At 48.6% G+C, this 16,819-nt stretch overlaps 1 protein-coding gene across 1 annotated transcript; it reads left to right on the forward strand.

Moving 5' to 3' along the window:
- Positions 1-628: 628 nt before the first annotated feature.
- On the forward strand, positions 629-13,531 carry rnd3a (Rho family GTPase 3a). The gene is made up of 5 exons (XM_042081104.1): positions 629-910; positions 1,184-1,271; positions 8,474-8,583; positions 9,557-9,691; positions 10,316-13,531. Exons 1-5 carry the CDS (start codon positions 761-763, stop codon positions 10,562-10,564), a joined length of 732 nt encoding a protein of 243 aa, XP_041937038.1. The 5' UTR covers positions 629-760; the 3' UTR covers positions 10,565-13,531.
- Positions 13,532-16,819: the final 3,288 nt, after the last annotated feature.

A 16,819-nucleotide genomic window follows, 5' to 3' on the forward strand; every position in this document is an offset into this window, starting at 1 on the left:
TGTTTTAACATTCCATATGTTATCTTAATGCAGAGGAAGTAGATTGAGAACCAAATAGAAGATTCAAGCATTGTTTTTGTTTTTATTGTTGAAAGGGTCTATAGCCTCACTCTCTCGCCCACACTCTCAGATTGAAGAGGGGCCTGTTACTAGCATGGATCTTAAATACCAAAATATATGGTTGTTTAGTCCTGCATTGTCCTTTGATTAAAATTAATAGCCCAATTTTCATCTATTTTCATTGTGCTTATAATACACGTAGAAACACTTTTTATGAGTCCAAGAGCAATGCACAATCTGTACTGATTCAATTATAGAGTATGATATACTATAATGCCTTGCCTTCCCTTGCCTATATGAATAATCATAAATCATAAATTGAGTTGTTTCTGTCATAACTTGAAATCTACAGTGAGCTTATAAAAGATAATTTGCTTTAAAATAAAACACAATGTAACTAGACCCTTTGCAACCAGAGGAGGGCGCTGCCATGATTGTCCTTGCGTCTTCGGTGTTCTTGAAGGCGTGAGGGAGGGTTGGCCGTGTGCGATGTGAAGCACAGCGATTGGTCAGTCACTGCATGTATAAACCGGCAGATATATTTTGCAGGACAGACTCTAGTGTGAGACCGAACGGGGAGTGACAGACGCCTGAACCAGACAGGGATTTAATCAAGGAAACTAACTGTGTAAAGAAATTAATTGTGTGCCTGTCTTCCTCTACGTTGGTGCTTTTGCGGACAGATCCATACAGGAAATCAATGAAGGAGAGAAGATCTTGCCAAAAGCCATCACTGAAATCCGGGATGGATAGCTCACAGAGTGTGAAATGCAAGATAGTGGTCGTAGGGGATAGCCAGTGTGGCAAGACGGCTCTACTTCACGTGTTCGCCAAGGACTGCTTTCCAGAGGTGCGTTTCGGATATCCGCACACTGTCAATTGGCTTGTTTGATTGTTTCTGACTCCTGGAGAACTATTTTAACCTTAAGCGAAGTTTATTCACCAGATTGCCACGTTTACACAATTTTCACACGTTTCGAGTGTTACGCGCATTCCGTGGTTAACCGATTGCGCACAGTAGTCGTTGAAGAATGCATGCATGATCATTTAAAACTATTTATTTTATTTTTTTTGCGCTGGTGTAAGTATTATAACATAATGTCTCTCCATTTTCCCATTCTAGAACTATGTCCCGACGGTGTTTGAGAATTACACGGCCAGTTTTGAAATCGACACGCAAAGGATTGAACTGAGCCTGTGGGATACTTCAGGTAAGATCTCCTGTCTGTTGCATGTAAATATAGTGGGTAATTAGTCAAAGATTAAGCATGCATTGGTTCTAGGAATCGGGTACCTCGAGCGAAACACAATAGTCAAGTTGGGCTTTGTGGCGTGACTGGTTTTAGCTTTTGTTTGGTTATTCCTGGTGTGTCTCTGCGTGTGTTGTATTAATTTTATTGCAGAGCGCAAACTCTAGCAAGGATTTTCCCCTTATGACCCCCCCCTCCCCTGTAACAGATGTTCAGCTAGAGACCATCACGAGTGTTTACGGACGCGTTTGAACTTTTCAGTTTCTCCTGTGTGGTGGGGTGGGTGGGGGTTGCTGTTTGGCACCGGATCTGCCCGTCACGGTCATCGGACAAGCCAGAGGAAACGCAAGTAATTAATTAAACTATTAGTTTGACATTCCCCACCCTCTCCAACGCTCACTGTTGACAGACCGCCGATCATGCGTAGGAATGTATGGAATGACTCAGATAAGAACGCGATCACGAGCAGCCGATGTGCCGCGCACACCCATAGGCTACTCCACCTTTCTCGTCCTGTCCTCCTCTCACCTAGCGCTGGAAACACTGACTCAGTTGATTAAAGTCCGAAGGAAAGGAATCACGCTAGTTTCCTGCTGACGCTTAGTTCCTAACAAGGAATGTCCTTGGCATTTTGCGCGCGGCTGCTCGCGCGAGACTGCCAGTTGGTTGAATTTGACCACAGATTCGTGTCAAACTCGTTGAATGGAACGCCTGTTGTTGCGCTCCTCTGAAGATTTAACCCCCTCTTTCTTCATCTTCATCTTCGTGTGTTTGTTTATCCCCAAATTCCTGCAGGCTACCCAACACCGCTCTTCTCCTCACCCGCCCCCTTTTGTAAAGATTATTTATCACTGCTGGGCTCGCTCTCGGAGCCCCTGGAGAAATCCATCCAGGAGTCTGGAAGTAATTAGCCCCACTTTCCCCCTCCCCGGCCGGCCAGTCGGTCGTGATTGCCTGGCCCCCCTCCCCAGGCCCGCCGGGCCATCCGCAGACGAGGCTGCTGCTCGATGGGCACCGAGCTGGGCTTGTGTTCCGGACCGTCTGCTGATTTTCAGCGTCTCCAGAGCCTATGGGGCCTCGGTCTAGTCCGCCTCTGTGATTTTCCACCACACAGAGAGAGGCACGCACCGTTCGCTTGTAAAACTGTGTGTGTGAACTCCACTGGGTTTCCTGTGTGTGTGTGTGTGTGTGTGTGCGCGCACGCACGCTTATAGACAGGCTCTACTGGGATTGCTCTTTAATGCGCTGCACTTCTAAAGGGCCCTGGGTTCATCTGAAGCCTCCCCTCCTCTTTAACAAGCACAGCCCTGCAGAACACCTGAGCTCTGGGTCTGCTAATGAGGGCAGAGCATGGCCCAGCACAGCCCGGCTGGAAACCACGGCAACATAGCCCGGCTTCACAGCGCACTGGCAGGTCAGAACCTCACTGACACACCGGCCTGCACCCCAATACATACACACACACACACTCGTCTCATCTCGTTTTACAACTGATGCATTTATTTATTGATGCTTATTTTACTCCTCAGACCTGTGTGTGTGTGTGTGTGTGTGTGTGTGTGTGTGTGTGTGTGTGTGTGTGTGTGTGTGTGTGTTATTCTGGCAGAAAGGCATATTTGTGTAGGTGTGTTTGGATGAGTGTGTCAGTCTCTAAGTAGGGTATTCTTGCATTGTTATTGCGTGTATGTGGGTAAACATGAGTGGGTAGGATGTATGTGTGAGTACATGAACGTGTGTGTGTGTGTGTGTAAAGAGGGTTGTGGTAGCACAGGGCTCTTTGTTACGCTAGAGGCAGCTGCTGTCTCCCTCTGCCTCACCCCTGCCACAGTCCGATGGACCGGAGTGTCAACAAATCAGTAGGACAATCAATCACTAGCCAGGCACGGAGCAACACAGCAGCCAGGCGTGTGTGTGTGTGTGTGTATGTGAGAGAGGGAGAGGGAGAAAGGGCAGGGTCGGACTAGCAGCTGTTGGGTGCTTTAATCACCCCCTGATTGGTGATTGGTCCTCTCTCTGTGTGTGTGTGTGTGTGTGTGTGTGTGTGTGTGTGTGTGTGTGTGTGTGTGTGTGTGTGTGTTATTTTTAAAGGAAGGTTTTGACTCAGACTTGTGTGTTTCACCAGTGAACTATTTAGTTGTGTATATGTTCACAGTGTGGCATAAACACCCCACTCTAAACACGATTACACCGTGAGGGAATGTGTGAGTGTGAACTGACCCTAAGTGGCTTCTTGTTTATGTTATTTTGGTTTCTGGTATTTTGCTTTTGTGTGACTTGTTTTATTTTTTCCTCACTTTCCATTTCAATTTGTTTTGACATTTGGAAATGTCAAATCTGGAATGAAGTCAACCCCCCCCCCCCTCCTCCCTCTGCACACTACAGGCTGCGTGTCCTCTCTCTGCATAAATATTTCATCAGCGTCTAATCTGAATGCTTGATCATGCCTGGCTGATGGACAGGAGTACCAACCCTTAAACGTCCGGCCTGTCATTGGACTGGACTGGGAGGGGAGTCATGCGCTCAGCCTCCTCTTCAGAGTCTCTCTACAGGCCATGAACATAGAGGTTTTCCCCTGGGGCCACTCACCGTCCTTAGATGCCCTCCCCACTCCGTGTGTGTGTGTGTGTGTGTGTGCTGTAGTACTGGGGGTAGAATGGATGAGCGTAGCCTCTCTACCTATTCCCTTTTGGAAGATCTAGCCTGCAGTGCATGCTGGTCTCCCCTCCCCCAAACTCCACCCCTCCCCATTTGGCTGGCAGGCGAATTGATATGGAGGTGCCTGCAGGCCCACTGCTGGAAGGTGGTGGTGGGGGGGGGGGGCGGTGTGGGATTGTTGTGGGTTGAGTTGTCTTTTGAAGGCTCCCTATCTACCACGCCACCTCCAATCGATCCTGGGGGGTGGGGAGGTGTAAGTGCCTGTTGGTTTGTGTTGGTTTGGAGCTTGGGAGGCAGGGGAGAGGGGGAGGGGGCCTGGGTTGTGAAGGGGGTTGGGGGGGTGGGGCAGTGGAGGCTATGTGCAGGGCTGGCGGTATTGTTGTGCGATTATCTGCGAAAGAGTTAATGAGCTCAGCCCCCCCCAGTTCTCCACTCCTGAGGCAACAACTAAATACAGGCACTTCAGCTAGTCGCCTGGAGGCTGTTAGCTCCCGGCCGCATCCGCTAGTGATGGGAGAGATTTCTACCCCTCCCACAGCATCTCTCAGCCACACCACACACACACACACACACACACACCACAAGCATCCACCACACCCTTTCTGTTCCCAGCTATTGTGTCTGCCCATTTCTCTGCATTTGGCGAATTTTGTGTGTGTGTGTGTGGGTCTGTCTGTGTGCGTGTTGTGTAAAAGTAAATGCTCCTGTCACCTTGATTTGCACATCCTGGAGACGACGCCTAGCACACTGGCCTTAAGCTAATCTCTGGACTGATCCGCGATGGAGAGATGAATTGGCCGCGTCTCCGTTCCCAGACTGGGGAAGCGCCCACCTTTGTCCACCCAGTCCCGAGGCCTCCTCTATGGCCCTTTGTGCCCCCCCCCCCCCCCCCACTCCTTTTCTCCTGTGTGTGTGTGTGTGTGTGTGTGTGTGTGTGTGTGTGTGTGTGTGTGTTTCTCCGCTCCCCCAGCAGCTATTGTTGCCAGGATCCCATTTCTGAACCGAGCAAATCTGAGCTGCGTTCTTCGCATTCCTCCGGCGAAAGGTTGCTCTCGCCACCGCCGCCGCCACAAAGCGCCCATTGTGAGCACCGAGAAAGAGAGAGAGAGAGGCCTGCTGCACTGCTTGCTGCTGTGATAGAAACAGCTTGTTGGGCTGGTTGAGTTAAGATGAGCAAAAAAAAAAAAATTGTCTTACCTTGTTAGCCGGAGAGGAAATTGAATTGCATGAGGGGGGATGGAGGGGTTATGTAAGTCACAGAACAGAGCCAGTCGTTGCACAACTCTGTTTTTTTAATTATTATCAGGAAAAGGCCTTTGTCTCTCAGGGAGCTCATAACCATTCAGACAAAACAACACACGAAATAACAAGTCAAACTTCCACTGCAAAACCGTGATCTGGCGAAGTGTAAACAGTGTGTGTGTGTCTGTGTGTGTGTGTGTGTGTGTTGCAGAGCATGTTTTCACACAGCCGCTGAGATCCCTGAAATGCGGCCGCTTACTGCTCATGCGTGGCGAAATTAATCAATTAGCCCACCTTGTGCGGGATCCCCCTCTGTGAGAAATGGCAGAGCATGTGGTGTCTGTGTGAACAGCTTTCCCCTCCTCCCCTGAGACCCCCCCCCCCCTTCCATGTGCCCCCCCCCCCCCCCCTAAATGTGTCCCCTGTGCTGCCAGCATGCCCGGTGGCATACCGCTGCAGTAATGGCATTCAGGGACCTGGGGGTGGGGAGAGGGCAGGCACAGGTGGCTTTGTCTTTCTCTCTCTTTCTCTTTCTTTCTTTGTCCCCCCCCCCCCCCCCCGCTATCTTAACCCACATAAATCAAATGGAAGGGTGACTGTGGGGTTAGTGGCTGGTACTGTGTGTGTGTGTGTGTGTGTGTGTGTGTGTGTGTGTGTGTGTGTGAGCATGCTCATGAGCATGTGTATGAGGGATGGTGAAGAGGAAGGGGATCGGTCATCAGTTGTTTGAGTCCTCAGTACTTTGTGTACGAGAGAGAGAGAGAGAGAGAGAAATATGGCAGCTCCTTCCAGGTGTGTGCTATCTGGAGGACAGGACAGGCCCCAGTGTGTCTCATTAGCCGTGCAGAGGAGTGCCGACGAGGTGTTTACTCAGGGATGCGTAATTATTTGCCTTCAGCGAGAGACGGCCATGGCCCTGTGGTGTGTCTCCGTGTCTGCTAGATGGGCGTCGTCGTGTGTGTGTGTTTTGTTAGTGTGGATTTTGTGTGTGTGTGGATGTGTCTGTGTTTTTTGTTAGTGTGTGTTTGTGCGTGTGTGTGTGTGTGTGTGTGTGTGTGGATGTGTCTGTGTTTTTTTGTTAGTGTGTGTTTGTGTGTGTGTGTGTTGCCTGGAGTCTGCGTAGCCCTGTGGGTGACACTGACATGCTCTAATGAGTGAATGGTGGTTCTCTCTCTCTCTCTCTCTCTCTCTCTCTCTCTCTCTCTCTCTCTCTCTCTCTCTCTCTCTCTCTCTCTCTCTCTCTCTCTCTCTCTCTCTCTCTTTTCCTCTCCCCATCTGGTTGGGGTTTCCTGGGCGACCAGCAGATGACCTGAGCTGATATGGCTGGCCCTAACAGAATCCCAGTGACCTGATGGCGGTCACATCAGCACGCTCTTGATGGCCCTGGGCCTCTTGCGCATCCCCACCTGAGTGAAGCAGAAGCACTGATTCTGTTAAACACAGTATGATGGCCGTCATGCGTCGACAGTCACACAACACACCTCGAGGAGCCGAGCCCAGGTCTCTCCCAGAAGAGCCGAGCCCAGGTCTCTCCCAGAAGAGCCGAGCCCAGGTCTCTCCCAGAAGAGCCGAGCCCAGGTCTCTCCCAGCAAGTCAGCACTTGCCGGACTAATATTTATAACACTGAAGCGCCACTCGCACACTGACAAGGAACTAGCGTTGAGTATGCGGAGTATGCTCATTTTTCTTCTGTTCTTCCCCTTCCTCTTATCCTTCCTCTTTATTTCTTTCCCCCCCCCCCCCCCCACATTATAGGGCGCACACACACACACCCTGCCCGCGTTTACATCTTGCGCTGGTTGTGAAAGGCGTGTCGTGTGTTTGTCTAGTGTATGTAAATATGAGCAGCTCTGAATGGCTGTGGATGACTGGGCGAGATTAGCGATTAGCTCCAGGTCCATTTCCTCTCTTGTGCCTTTGTGCCAGGACTGATAGCAGTGCCATGGAGCGCTTTCCTCCAGTCCTGGCCATCAACACACACACACACACACACGCACACATCTCACTGCCCCAGTCCCCAGACTGATAGAGTTGCCACAAAGCTCTTTTATCAGTTACACCGACATCCTGTCTTGGCCATCAGCTCTCTCACACACACACACACACACACACCCTGTCCATCAACTTGCTCAGGAGTCCACAGACTTATTCTTCAAGGGCTGAGTTTAAGTGGAGTCCTGATCTCACACACTCTCCACCCCCCCCCCCCACACACACACACACACACACACACACACACACACACACACACACACACACATCCTCTCTGTAGACTGTTTAGATTAGATACACTGTACCCCCGCCTTGAGGAGGGGATCCTCTTCCACTCTTCGAGAGTCGTTTTTTTTTTTGCGGCAGATCTCCCATGGGTCACTTCAGACACGGAAAAACAAAATTCCCCGGATTCTTGGCAGCCCAAGAGGCCGTGTTACATTGGAGGGGGAAGGGGGGTGGTTGGTAGGGAACACTGCTAGCGCCGCTGATTTCCACAGCTGCTCACGTGCACGGCTCTCTGTAGTGGCCGAAACTGGACACCGTCACCACACAGTGTTTCCCACAGTCTCTCACAGCTCTCAAGTCCTTTTCTCCTCCCAACACCCTGCCCCAAGCTTGGGAGGGTGTTCCGAGCAGACATGTCTCTACTTTATACTGACACACACACACACACACTCACTTTCACTCACACACACACACTCTCTCATTCAGTGCAGGCATGTCTCCACTTTATACTGACATGCATACACACAAACCTTTGAGGTGTGTCCAATGCAGTCTCCTGCTTTCAAGTGTGTGTGGCCTTGTGGATACAGCTCTTTTACCCACACCGGTGACTCACTCACCCACTACTAGTGGTGTCTGCTGAAGGGGCATATGGTCCCATTTACAGTGTAATTAAAGTGTAATTACACATGAATGAACTTTCCTACCTCTTTGAAGGTGTCGTGTCTAACGTGTGTGTGTGTGTGTGTGTCACATGGCCCGGTGTCCTGTGAGGATTGGAACATCTGAGGCTTGTGGAGAGAGCCAGGGAGGAAGAGTGCTGTTAAAGTCATTAATTCATGAGAGACCTCGAGTGAAGGCTTGCGTGTGTGTGTGTGTGTGTATACATGTTCATGTACTCTGAGAACATGACTAAGTCAAAGGAGGTCAGTAGCAGGAGAAAAAAAAATAGAAGTTTTAGTGCATGTCATTCAGTTTTTAAGTGTAACTGCATTAGTTGTGTTGTCCATGTGTTTGACCTTTGACCTCTCTCTCTGTCTCTACAGGTTCTCCGTACTATGACAACGTGAGGCCTCTCTCGTACCCCGACTCCGACGCTGTCCTCATCTGTTTCGATATCAGCAGACCAGAGACGCTGGACAGTGTGCTCAAAAAGGTGTGTGTGTGTGTGTGTGTGTGTGTGTGTGTGTGTGTGTGTGTGTGTGTGTGTGTGTGTGTGTCCAGACGTGATGGTGTGTTTCATGACCTCAATCTCTCTGGTACTCCAGTTCAACAGGAGGTCTTGGCTTCTTATTTATTTCTCAGTGACTCTCTTTCTCACACACACACACATACACACACACACACACACACACACACACACACATACACAGACACACACGTGCGCACACACAAAGGAATGCTTGGTTCTCAGAGCAGGTTCATTGAGGGGCTTTGCTAGGTGAGCGGTTGAGTTGTGTTACACTGCTTAGCCATGGCCCATTTCCCCCCTAGTCACCTTGTGTCCACAAGGGAGCCCGACTGGACCCCATTGTCTGTGTCGTGTCTGTGTGTTTTGTGTCAGAGTTTAGTTCTTGGCAGGTCAGTACATTCTGAGTAGCGTGTGTGTGTGTGTGTGTGTGTGTGGACCGGGGGTCACCCTGATGGGATAAAGCGGCCTGATCCCCGCTCAGCCTCTGGACGCAGGGTGTAATCATAAAGAGCCACTTAAGCAGCCCACCGTGGCTCTCCGCCACAAAGCATCATGGGAACACACTCCTGAACTCTCCGGGAAAACAATCAGTCGACTGTGTCGCGCTGAACTTGATCTGCGCACACACTCACACTCACACACACACACACATATATATACACACGCACACATGCAGGCAGGTCCACTTTCAGCTACCACAGTCTGTTCATTGTGAAGAGAGGTGTGTGTGTGTGTGTGGGAAGGATACAGATTACCTGTTTTGCGGAAGGAAGGACCGGTAGCTTCCCTGTGTGCCTAGAGTCACCCCCCCCCCCCCCTCCATTCCCATCTGAAACTGGAAACACTTTTTTGGGGGGTGGGTGCTTTGTTTGAATGACCTTCTCAGGTGAAGGTGAGCCCCTGGCTGAATGTCCATCTTTGTTTGCCCTCTCTGCAGTGGAAAGGAGAGATCCAGGAGTTCTGCCCTAACACAAAGATGCTCCTTGTGGGCTGCAAGTCGGACCTGCGGACGGACCTCACCACGCTCGTGGAGCTGTCCAATCACAGGCAAACGCCAGTGTCATATGACCAGGTATGTAGAACGGGATTTTTGGGGAGCGAGCATATGCCAGCTGCACATGTGAGGTCGGACTGGTCTTTCAGAAGTGGGCTTAGCCTCTCAGCCGGAAGAGCGCAATGAGATTTTCACTGAAATGTGGATCAAGCTTTAGTTTAGAGACCATAAGCTGATGAAGCTTTAAATGAATAGTTGCTCTTGGCTGCAAACTCTGTGAAGTGCACGCTGTGTCTTCAAAACATATTTCAGCAGTAATTACAGATATTCATAAATCCTTTTTGCAATTAAATCTAACCTATTAAATTTAGAATGCTTTGCATTAGTAGTTTCATCAATTTTACATAGAGCCACTACCAAAGTCTTCTTTTAAAGTCTTTTTCAAGTTGTGCAGAATCCAGATGTAAAAGGCTTAATATTCAAATGATCTGTGGATTCAACAACCTTTTAATGCTCAGATTCTTATTCTGTGTTAAGCCATGTGTGAAGTTGACTAGATGTCCAGATGATCTCATGCTGTGATTGGTTAAAGAGTAGAGTGGCACGCTTGTGCTGGAGCTCTGTAAAAAGCCGTCTTGTCTTGTCTGCCTCTGAACTTTCGTCCTACTGTGTGTCTGACTGTCTCTGTGGGTTCTCTTGCAGGGTTCCAACATGGCCAAGCAGATCTCGGCACCCTACATTGAGTGTTCTGCCCTGCAGTCGGAGAACAGCGTGCGGGACATTTTCCACGTGGCCACCTTGGCCTGCGTCAACAAGAACAGCAAGAACGTCAAGCGGAACAAATCCTCCCGGGCCACCAAGCGGATTTCCCACATGCCGAGCCGCCCGGATCTCTCCGCCGTGAGCTCTGACCTCCGCAAAGACAAAGCCAAGAGCTGCTCGGTCATGTGAGCGCCGTGCGACGGCGGCTCGCTTGGCCTGGACTCGGCCAGCGGCAGTGGCAGAGGGAAAGGGCTTTAACGCGCTGGAGAGGAGCGGAGTGGATGTGGGGGAGGGGTGGGGGCAAGGTGGGGGGGTGGTGGTGTAGCATAGAATGAGGCCCCTCTTCTCCTCCACTCAGAAGGCAGGTGGGAGCTGTTGCGTTTGTTTGTCAGCTAGCGCAGAGGGGTGGAGGAACCGTGTGCACTTTAGGACAATTTCTTTTGCTGAACTCTGAACTCCAGACAATGGAGGATTTGTAATGACGCAACGCAACGTGCCCAGGTAGCAGGAGTGCAGAGTGCCAAGGGGGAAGATGTACAGAGGATAAAAAAGACAAAACAAAATGAAATGAACAGATAAACAAAAGACTTGTGAAACTCCACTCTTGCCTCTCTCCCCATGTCCTCCTAACACTCGTGGAGGAGGTGGTCCTCTGCTGAGGTCATGCATGGGGGGTGACAGAGGGGCTACTCTCCTCCTGGAAGTGACCCAGTTTCCTGTCCGAGCTCTGGACAGGAAGTCCTGAAGGCCTCCTGTGGCCGCCTCAGGAAGTGAGGCGAGCAGGAGGGAAGGGGATGAGGTGTTTCCATGGAAACTCTACACTCTTTCTTTCGCTGCCTTCAGACGAGTCCAAAAAAGCTTGGAGGGATAAAAAGAAACATCTGTCATCATCCCCAATCCCTCCTCCTGCCCCCCCCCCCCCCCCCCCCCACACACACACACACACACACACCCCCCCCCCCCACACACACACACACACACCCCCAACCTCTTTGGACTCTCTTCAGAAGGCCACACTCACTCTGCTGCAGCTTCTATTGGCTGGAAACCTTAAAGTCCTGCCAGGCTTCCAGCCCCCCTGCGTCAGGGCTTTGTCTCTCCGACACGGGCGATTGAAGAAGTGAAACAAACAGCGCATCACTGTGGTTTGAGACTCCGTTCCCCCTTCTCCATTCAAGGTTCTTCTTGTTCATCATCACCGTGGATATTTTGTTTTGTTTTGTTTTATTTTATTTTTTTATTGGTCATAGGTTCCCACTGTTTTTTAGCACAGCTTCCCCAATTCTCCTCAATGTACTGCATACCTCGTTTGTGGTCATGTAGTCATTTCTTAATCGTTTTGTGATGTGCCGACATGAAGGAAAAAACAAAAACAAATTGTGGTTTCTAAGCCAAAGAGAGAAGCTTAGATCTCCTGCCCTAGTGGCCTGGACAGCAATGGGGATCATTGGTGGAACTAGGAGTGTTGTTACATACTGATGTGTTTAAGGATGTTCTCCTGCCAACCTAAGCAGGACTCTAATCCGTGCCAGACAAGCAGTACCCCTGATCAATGCCCGGTTTAAGCAGTACCCCTGATCAATGCCCAGCTTGAGCACTGCCCCTGATCAATGCCCAGCTTGAGCATGCCACTGATCAATGCCCAGCTTGAGCAATGCCACTGATCAGTGCCCAGTTTAAGCGGTGCCCCTGATCAATGCCCAGTTTAAGCAGTGCAGTTTAAGCAGTGCCACTGATCAGTGCCCAGTTTAAGCGGTGCCCCTGATCAATGCCCAGTTTAAGCAGTGCCACTGATCAGTGCCTAGTTTAAGCAGTGCCACTGATCATTTTAACACCTCTGCCCTGTCTTCTTGAAATGCCCCTCCTAGTAGCAGACTCTGGAAAGGACCTAGCTCAACTCTCTGCCAGAGTTAGATTCAGCTTTTCTCAAACACCCCTCATAGCAGCTAGCCTGAGGCTTAGTATTAGCCTGTTCCTTCCCATTCCCAGTGTGTACAGGGGTGGACTGAGAGGGTAGTGTCATAGGAGATCGCTGTGTTTGAAACACAACTGGCCCCATAGCTCCGTCTCCCAAGAGCATTGTTATGCTCTTTGACCACCATAACTGAGAGAGACAGTACTTACAAATTGTGTCTTTCAGTAATGGTGATGGTTGCACTATGAAACGTTTGGTGAAACAGAGTGTTAAACTGGCACCAGATGAGGTCTAGGTCTTTTTCAGTAGTCACCTGGTGATAGTCAAATGGTGTTCAGAACTGACCTGGGCCGGCGCTATACCGGATCAGAGAGGGCAGTTCTGGCACCAGCACCAACCTTCCTGTGGGTGTATATGGGCTTTAACCGCAGGTGTGCTGGAGTCCCTGGGCAGTTGGTTGCGAAAAATATTTACCCATGAACCTTGTGTTCCTCTGCTTGTTTTTCACTATGCAATTCACCCCAAGCCCAGTGCTGCCCCCTAGATGATGGGAGTGAGAAAAGCACATTAAACATTGGCCAAGCTCTGCTGTCACAGAGCTCCTTGGCTTTTCGTCTGTTACTGGGTTTCCTGATGGATCAGGTGTGGTAGCCCATTGAAAAATATGATCCATCCATAGGCCTGTAGTTGCACGCTGAGCGGTTAGTCTTGTAGTTGAGAGGCCAGTGCAGTGTCCAGTTGAGCTGAGAGATGCCTTTTTAGCTGTTTAGCCGGTGTGGGGAGTTTACTCTGAGATGGTGACTGCATCAGGACCAGAGTCAGTCCAAGTTCAAGACCTGGGCTAGTTTAGGACTAGATCAGTCCAAGACCTGTTCTAGTTTAGGTCTAGATCAGTCCAAGACCTGTTCTAGTTCAGGACTAGATCAATCCAAGTCCTGTTCTAGTTTAGATCTAGATCAGGACCAGGCCGGTGCTAGTTTAGAACTAGATCAGTTCTAGATCAGGACCCTAGGTTGCAGTACTGTGGGATGGTGTATTCATGGACAGTATTGCCAAACAGCTAGCATATGCTTTCTCTATTTAATATTGACGGATGTTTTTTTAAGGCAATGAAAAATGTAGGCCTTTCTTTTATGATTTTTTGGTTGTTTATTTTATTTCCATGTTTTCTCTTCCATTGATGTTGCCATAGTATTTATTGAATTTATATATTGCCTCCTTTCAAAAAGCTGAACAAATAAAAAGCGTTTAAAAAAAGTTGTGTTTTTAGCCATCTGTGTCTCTAAACACACACACACACACACACACACACACACACACACACACACACACACACACACACACACACACACACACACACACACACACACACACACACACAAAGTTATGCTGTATCCTCTGTTGAATAATCCCAGCGTAGCTTTTATTGCTGGCCAGCTGAAGTCTAATGATCTTAATTGATTCTCCAGAGTTAAGACCTCTGTTATGCAGCTGTTTCATCAGTTAAACATTGCACCTGTAAAAATATTATTTTGTTTTCCTAAACATCTGGTTTAACCAGCTACATGGTTGAGTGGCGACACATGGCTTAAGCAAATCAAGCCACAATTATGTTAAAGATGTGACATTTACGAAAACCTATGGGCCTCAAAGACCCAAAGGTAAACAGGCAATTCCACTGTGGTGAACACTAAAGAACTTATTCAGTTCCTTAAAGTTTTTCAGTTCCATATTCTTAAACCATGTTGAAACTGTGGTGCACGCAGTAAGCTGTAGCCATGCTACCCAAAATACTACCACCTCCAACATAATGAGCTGTAAACCCCACATGGATTAATTTATCTCCTATGTCTCCTAGGGTTGCAAAGGGGCGGAAAATTTCTGGTAAATTTCCGGAAACTTACCATGGGAAGTTAAGCTGGGGAATTTTGGAAAAATTTCTAAATTGGAAACTTTAATGGAATTAAAGGAAATTATGGGAATTAATTGGAATTTACGGGAATTAACTGGAAATTTTGGGTAATTCATACAAACTGTTTCATATACAAACATTAACATTTTGTTTCGTAATAAGCAATATGATTTGTATGTTCGTATTTTCGCTTAGCTTAGCATACAAAGCTAGCTAGCATGCTAGCGGGAATCCCATTCTCTGCCTATTGTTTACTAGCGTGCTAAACTAGCAACACTGAACTGCCCAAGATACACCACACCACTCAACAACAAAATCCGATTGGTTAAACCTTTTTTTCCCCATGCACATGAACGCACCATAGGTTTCCTTTATGTCTAGCCTATGCTGATTGCTGTGTGCATGTGATTGACTGATGTGCAGGGTAGAAATTCGACTGAAATTGCATTAAATCAGGTTGTTTTAACTAATATTATGCTCAAGATGGGGTTTTGTCCACTACATTTAAGTTCCCTGTTATAGACTAACTTGCCATATTAAAAATTCCCAGTTTATTCCCATTAATTCCCGTTTATTCCTGTTAATTCCCATATATTCCCGTTAATTCCTATGGAAAGTTTCCAACTTTGAAAATTCCCGGAATTTTGCAACCCTAATGTCTCCTATGTGTACAATCCAGAATATTTTCATTTGTATTCAATATTTCCTACACTCCTACACAGTTTCTCAGTAGTTCTACTTGGAACCGTGTACCTTGGAGCAGAGTGGAGCTGCTCTACGTGTTGACGGAAAAGATGATTCTCTCTCTGGCCGTGTTTAAACAGCATCCTCAAATTCCATCTGCCGGCCTGGCATCTCTCTCTCTCCGCTGGTCTGAGCCATCCATCTCTCCATGAAAGGTTCTCTCTCAAACCAATGTTTGACCTAGTTATGCCTCAGAGACCTTTACGACCGTAAAGGCAGTTTGACTTTCCCAAACCGTGGCTGAAGATATAAACATCCCACCCATGCAGAGGCCTTGCCATGTAGCCCAGGTCAGCGATTTTGTTTGTGTACAAGAGCCATGAGGCGAGCAGGAATTCAGGTCGAATGCTAAAGTGGTCGATCCTGCTTTCCCATAGGGCACGAATTCATCAGTAATATTTTTGCTGTTATTCTGCGGGCCGACAGAAAAACAGACCCCTGTGTGCTTGAAGGAGCACTGTGTGTGTGTGTGTGTGTATGGAGTAAGATATCCTCTCCATACGTACGAGGAGAATGTGTGTGTGTGTGTGTGTGTGTGTATGTCCAAGTTACACATTTCTCAACATGCTTGTAGACTCTAGACTTCACCAGATACAGAGCTACCTGGTTTCCTACTGTCCAAGTTACATATTTCTCGACATGCTTGTAGACTTTAGACTTCACCAGATACAGAGCTACCTGGTTTCCTACTGTCCAAGTTACATATTTCTCGACATGCTTGTAGACTTTAGACTTCACCAGATACAGAGCTTATTTTCTTATCGTTCATCACTGTCATGACTTGACAGAGATACTCCCATCATGCCATTCTTCTTGCTCTGCATCTGCCAATTCTAGTGCTCTGAGCGCGGCATTGTCGCCTGGGCTCTTAGCCACTGATTGGACGATCTCAGCATTTTAGAATGTATTGAGTTGCTTGCATACTGCCTCAACGTACGCCAACAAACACCAACAGTCGGGTCAGTGTGCACCATGTTGGGTCAGTATGCACCAGGTTGGGTCAGTGTGCACCAAGTTGGTTTTCTGAACAGCAAGACTGCATCCAACAACCGTCAACGTTGGGGTTTGTTGCCGTTTGTTTGGGCAGTGTGCATGCAGCCTCTGGAACCGCAACCAGCCCTGGCTTTAGCCACTGACCGGACAGTCTCAGTGCTCTGAGCACCCTAATGAGTCGTCTTCGCTTCCTCCGTCCCCTATCCTGATTCTCCGCCCCATAGACAACGGAAACAGCTGCGCTGACCGTACTGCCAGGGGTCAGGCACCACCGGCCCCCGCAGCCTGCTGGCCAAAACAATCACACACGGAGCAGAATGGACATGTCTGTTTCCCAACAGTGCTAACCACACACTCAAGGAAGTATACAAACTGATGAGGAGTGAGGGGACTGATGAAGTGTCTTGTTCAGTGGTAAATAGTACAGTGTTTTGTTTCAGTCGTTTTTTTTTTTCAGTCGTTCCGTAACTGTTACAGAAATTACTGGCTTTATGTGCTCACTAGCATTAGCTGTGTGCATCTTGGAGATCCAAAGCCCCCTTGAGGAGTGCAACCAGATCAGATTCCATGATCAGAATGATGCCAATTTAATGATGAACTTAAGTGACCGTTATGAATTGAAAGTTCTAGATTCTAGATCTGTATGATATATGATATGATTCTAGAAGGACTTGCTTGAATAACCCCTCTCTCCTCAAAGGGCTAGGAAAGTTAGATGTCCCATCACATTCTCTGCATTCTGCTCTGTCTCATTGTGCTGCTTGGCCTATTTGACGGTCCCCAGAACCAGGATGGGGGACGTGGTGCATGACCACCCCTCTCACCCCCCCCCGTCAGCCAGGCCCCCTGCAGAGCCACACAAAGGAGCCTTTTAGCCACT

Source organism: Alosa sapidissima, chromosome 23, assembly GCF_018492685.1.
Source record: "Alosa sapidissima isolate fAloSap1 chromosome 23, fAloSap1.pri, whole genome shotgun sequence".
Taxonomy (NCBI): domain Eukaryota; kingdom Metazoa; phylum Chordata; class Actinopteri; order Clupeiformes; family Clupeidae; genus Alosa; species Alosa sapidissima.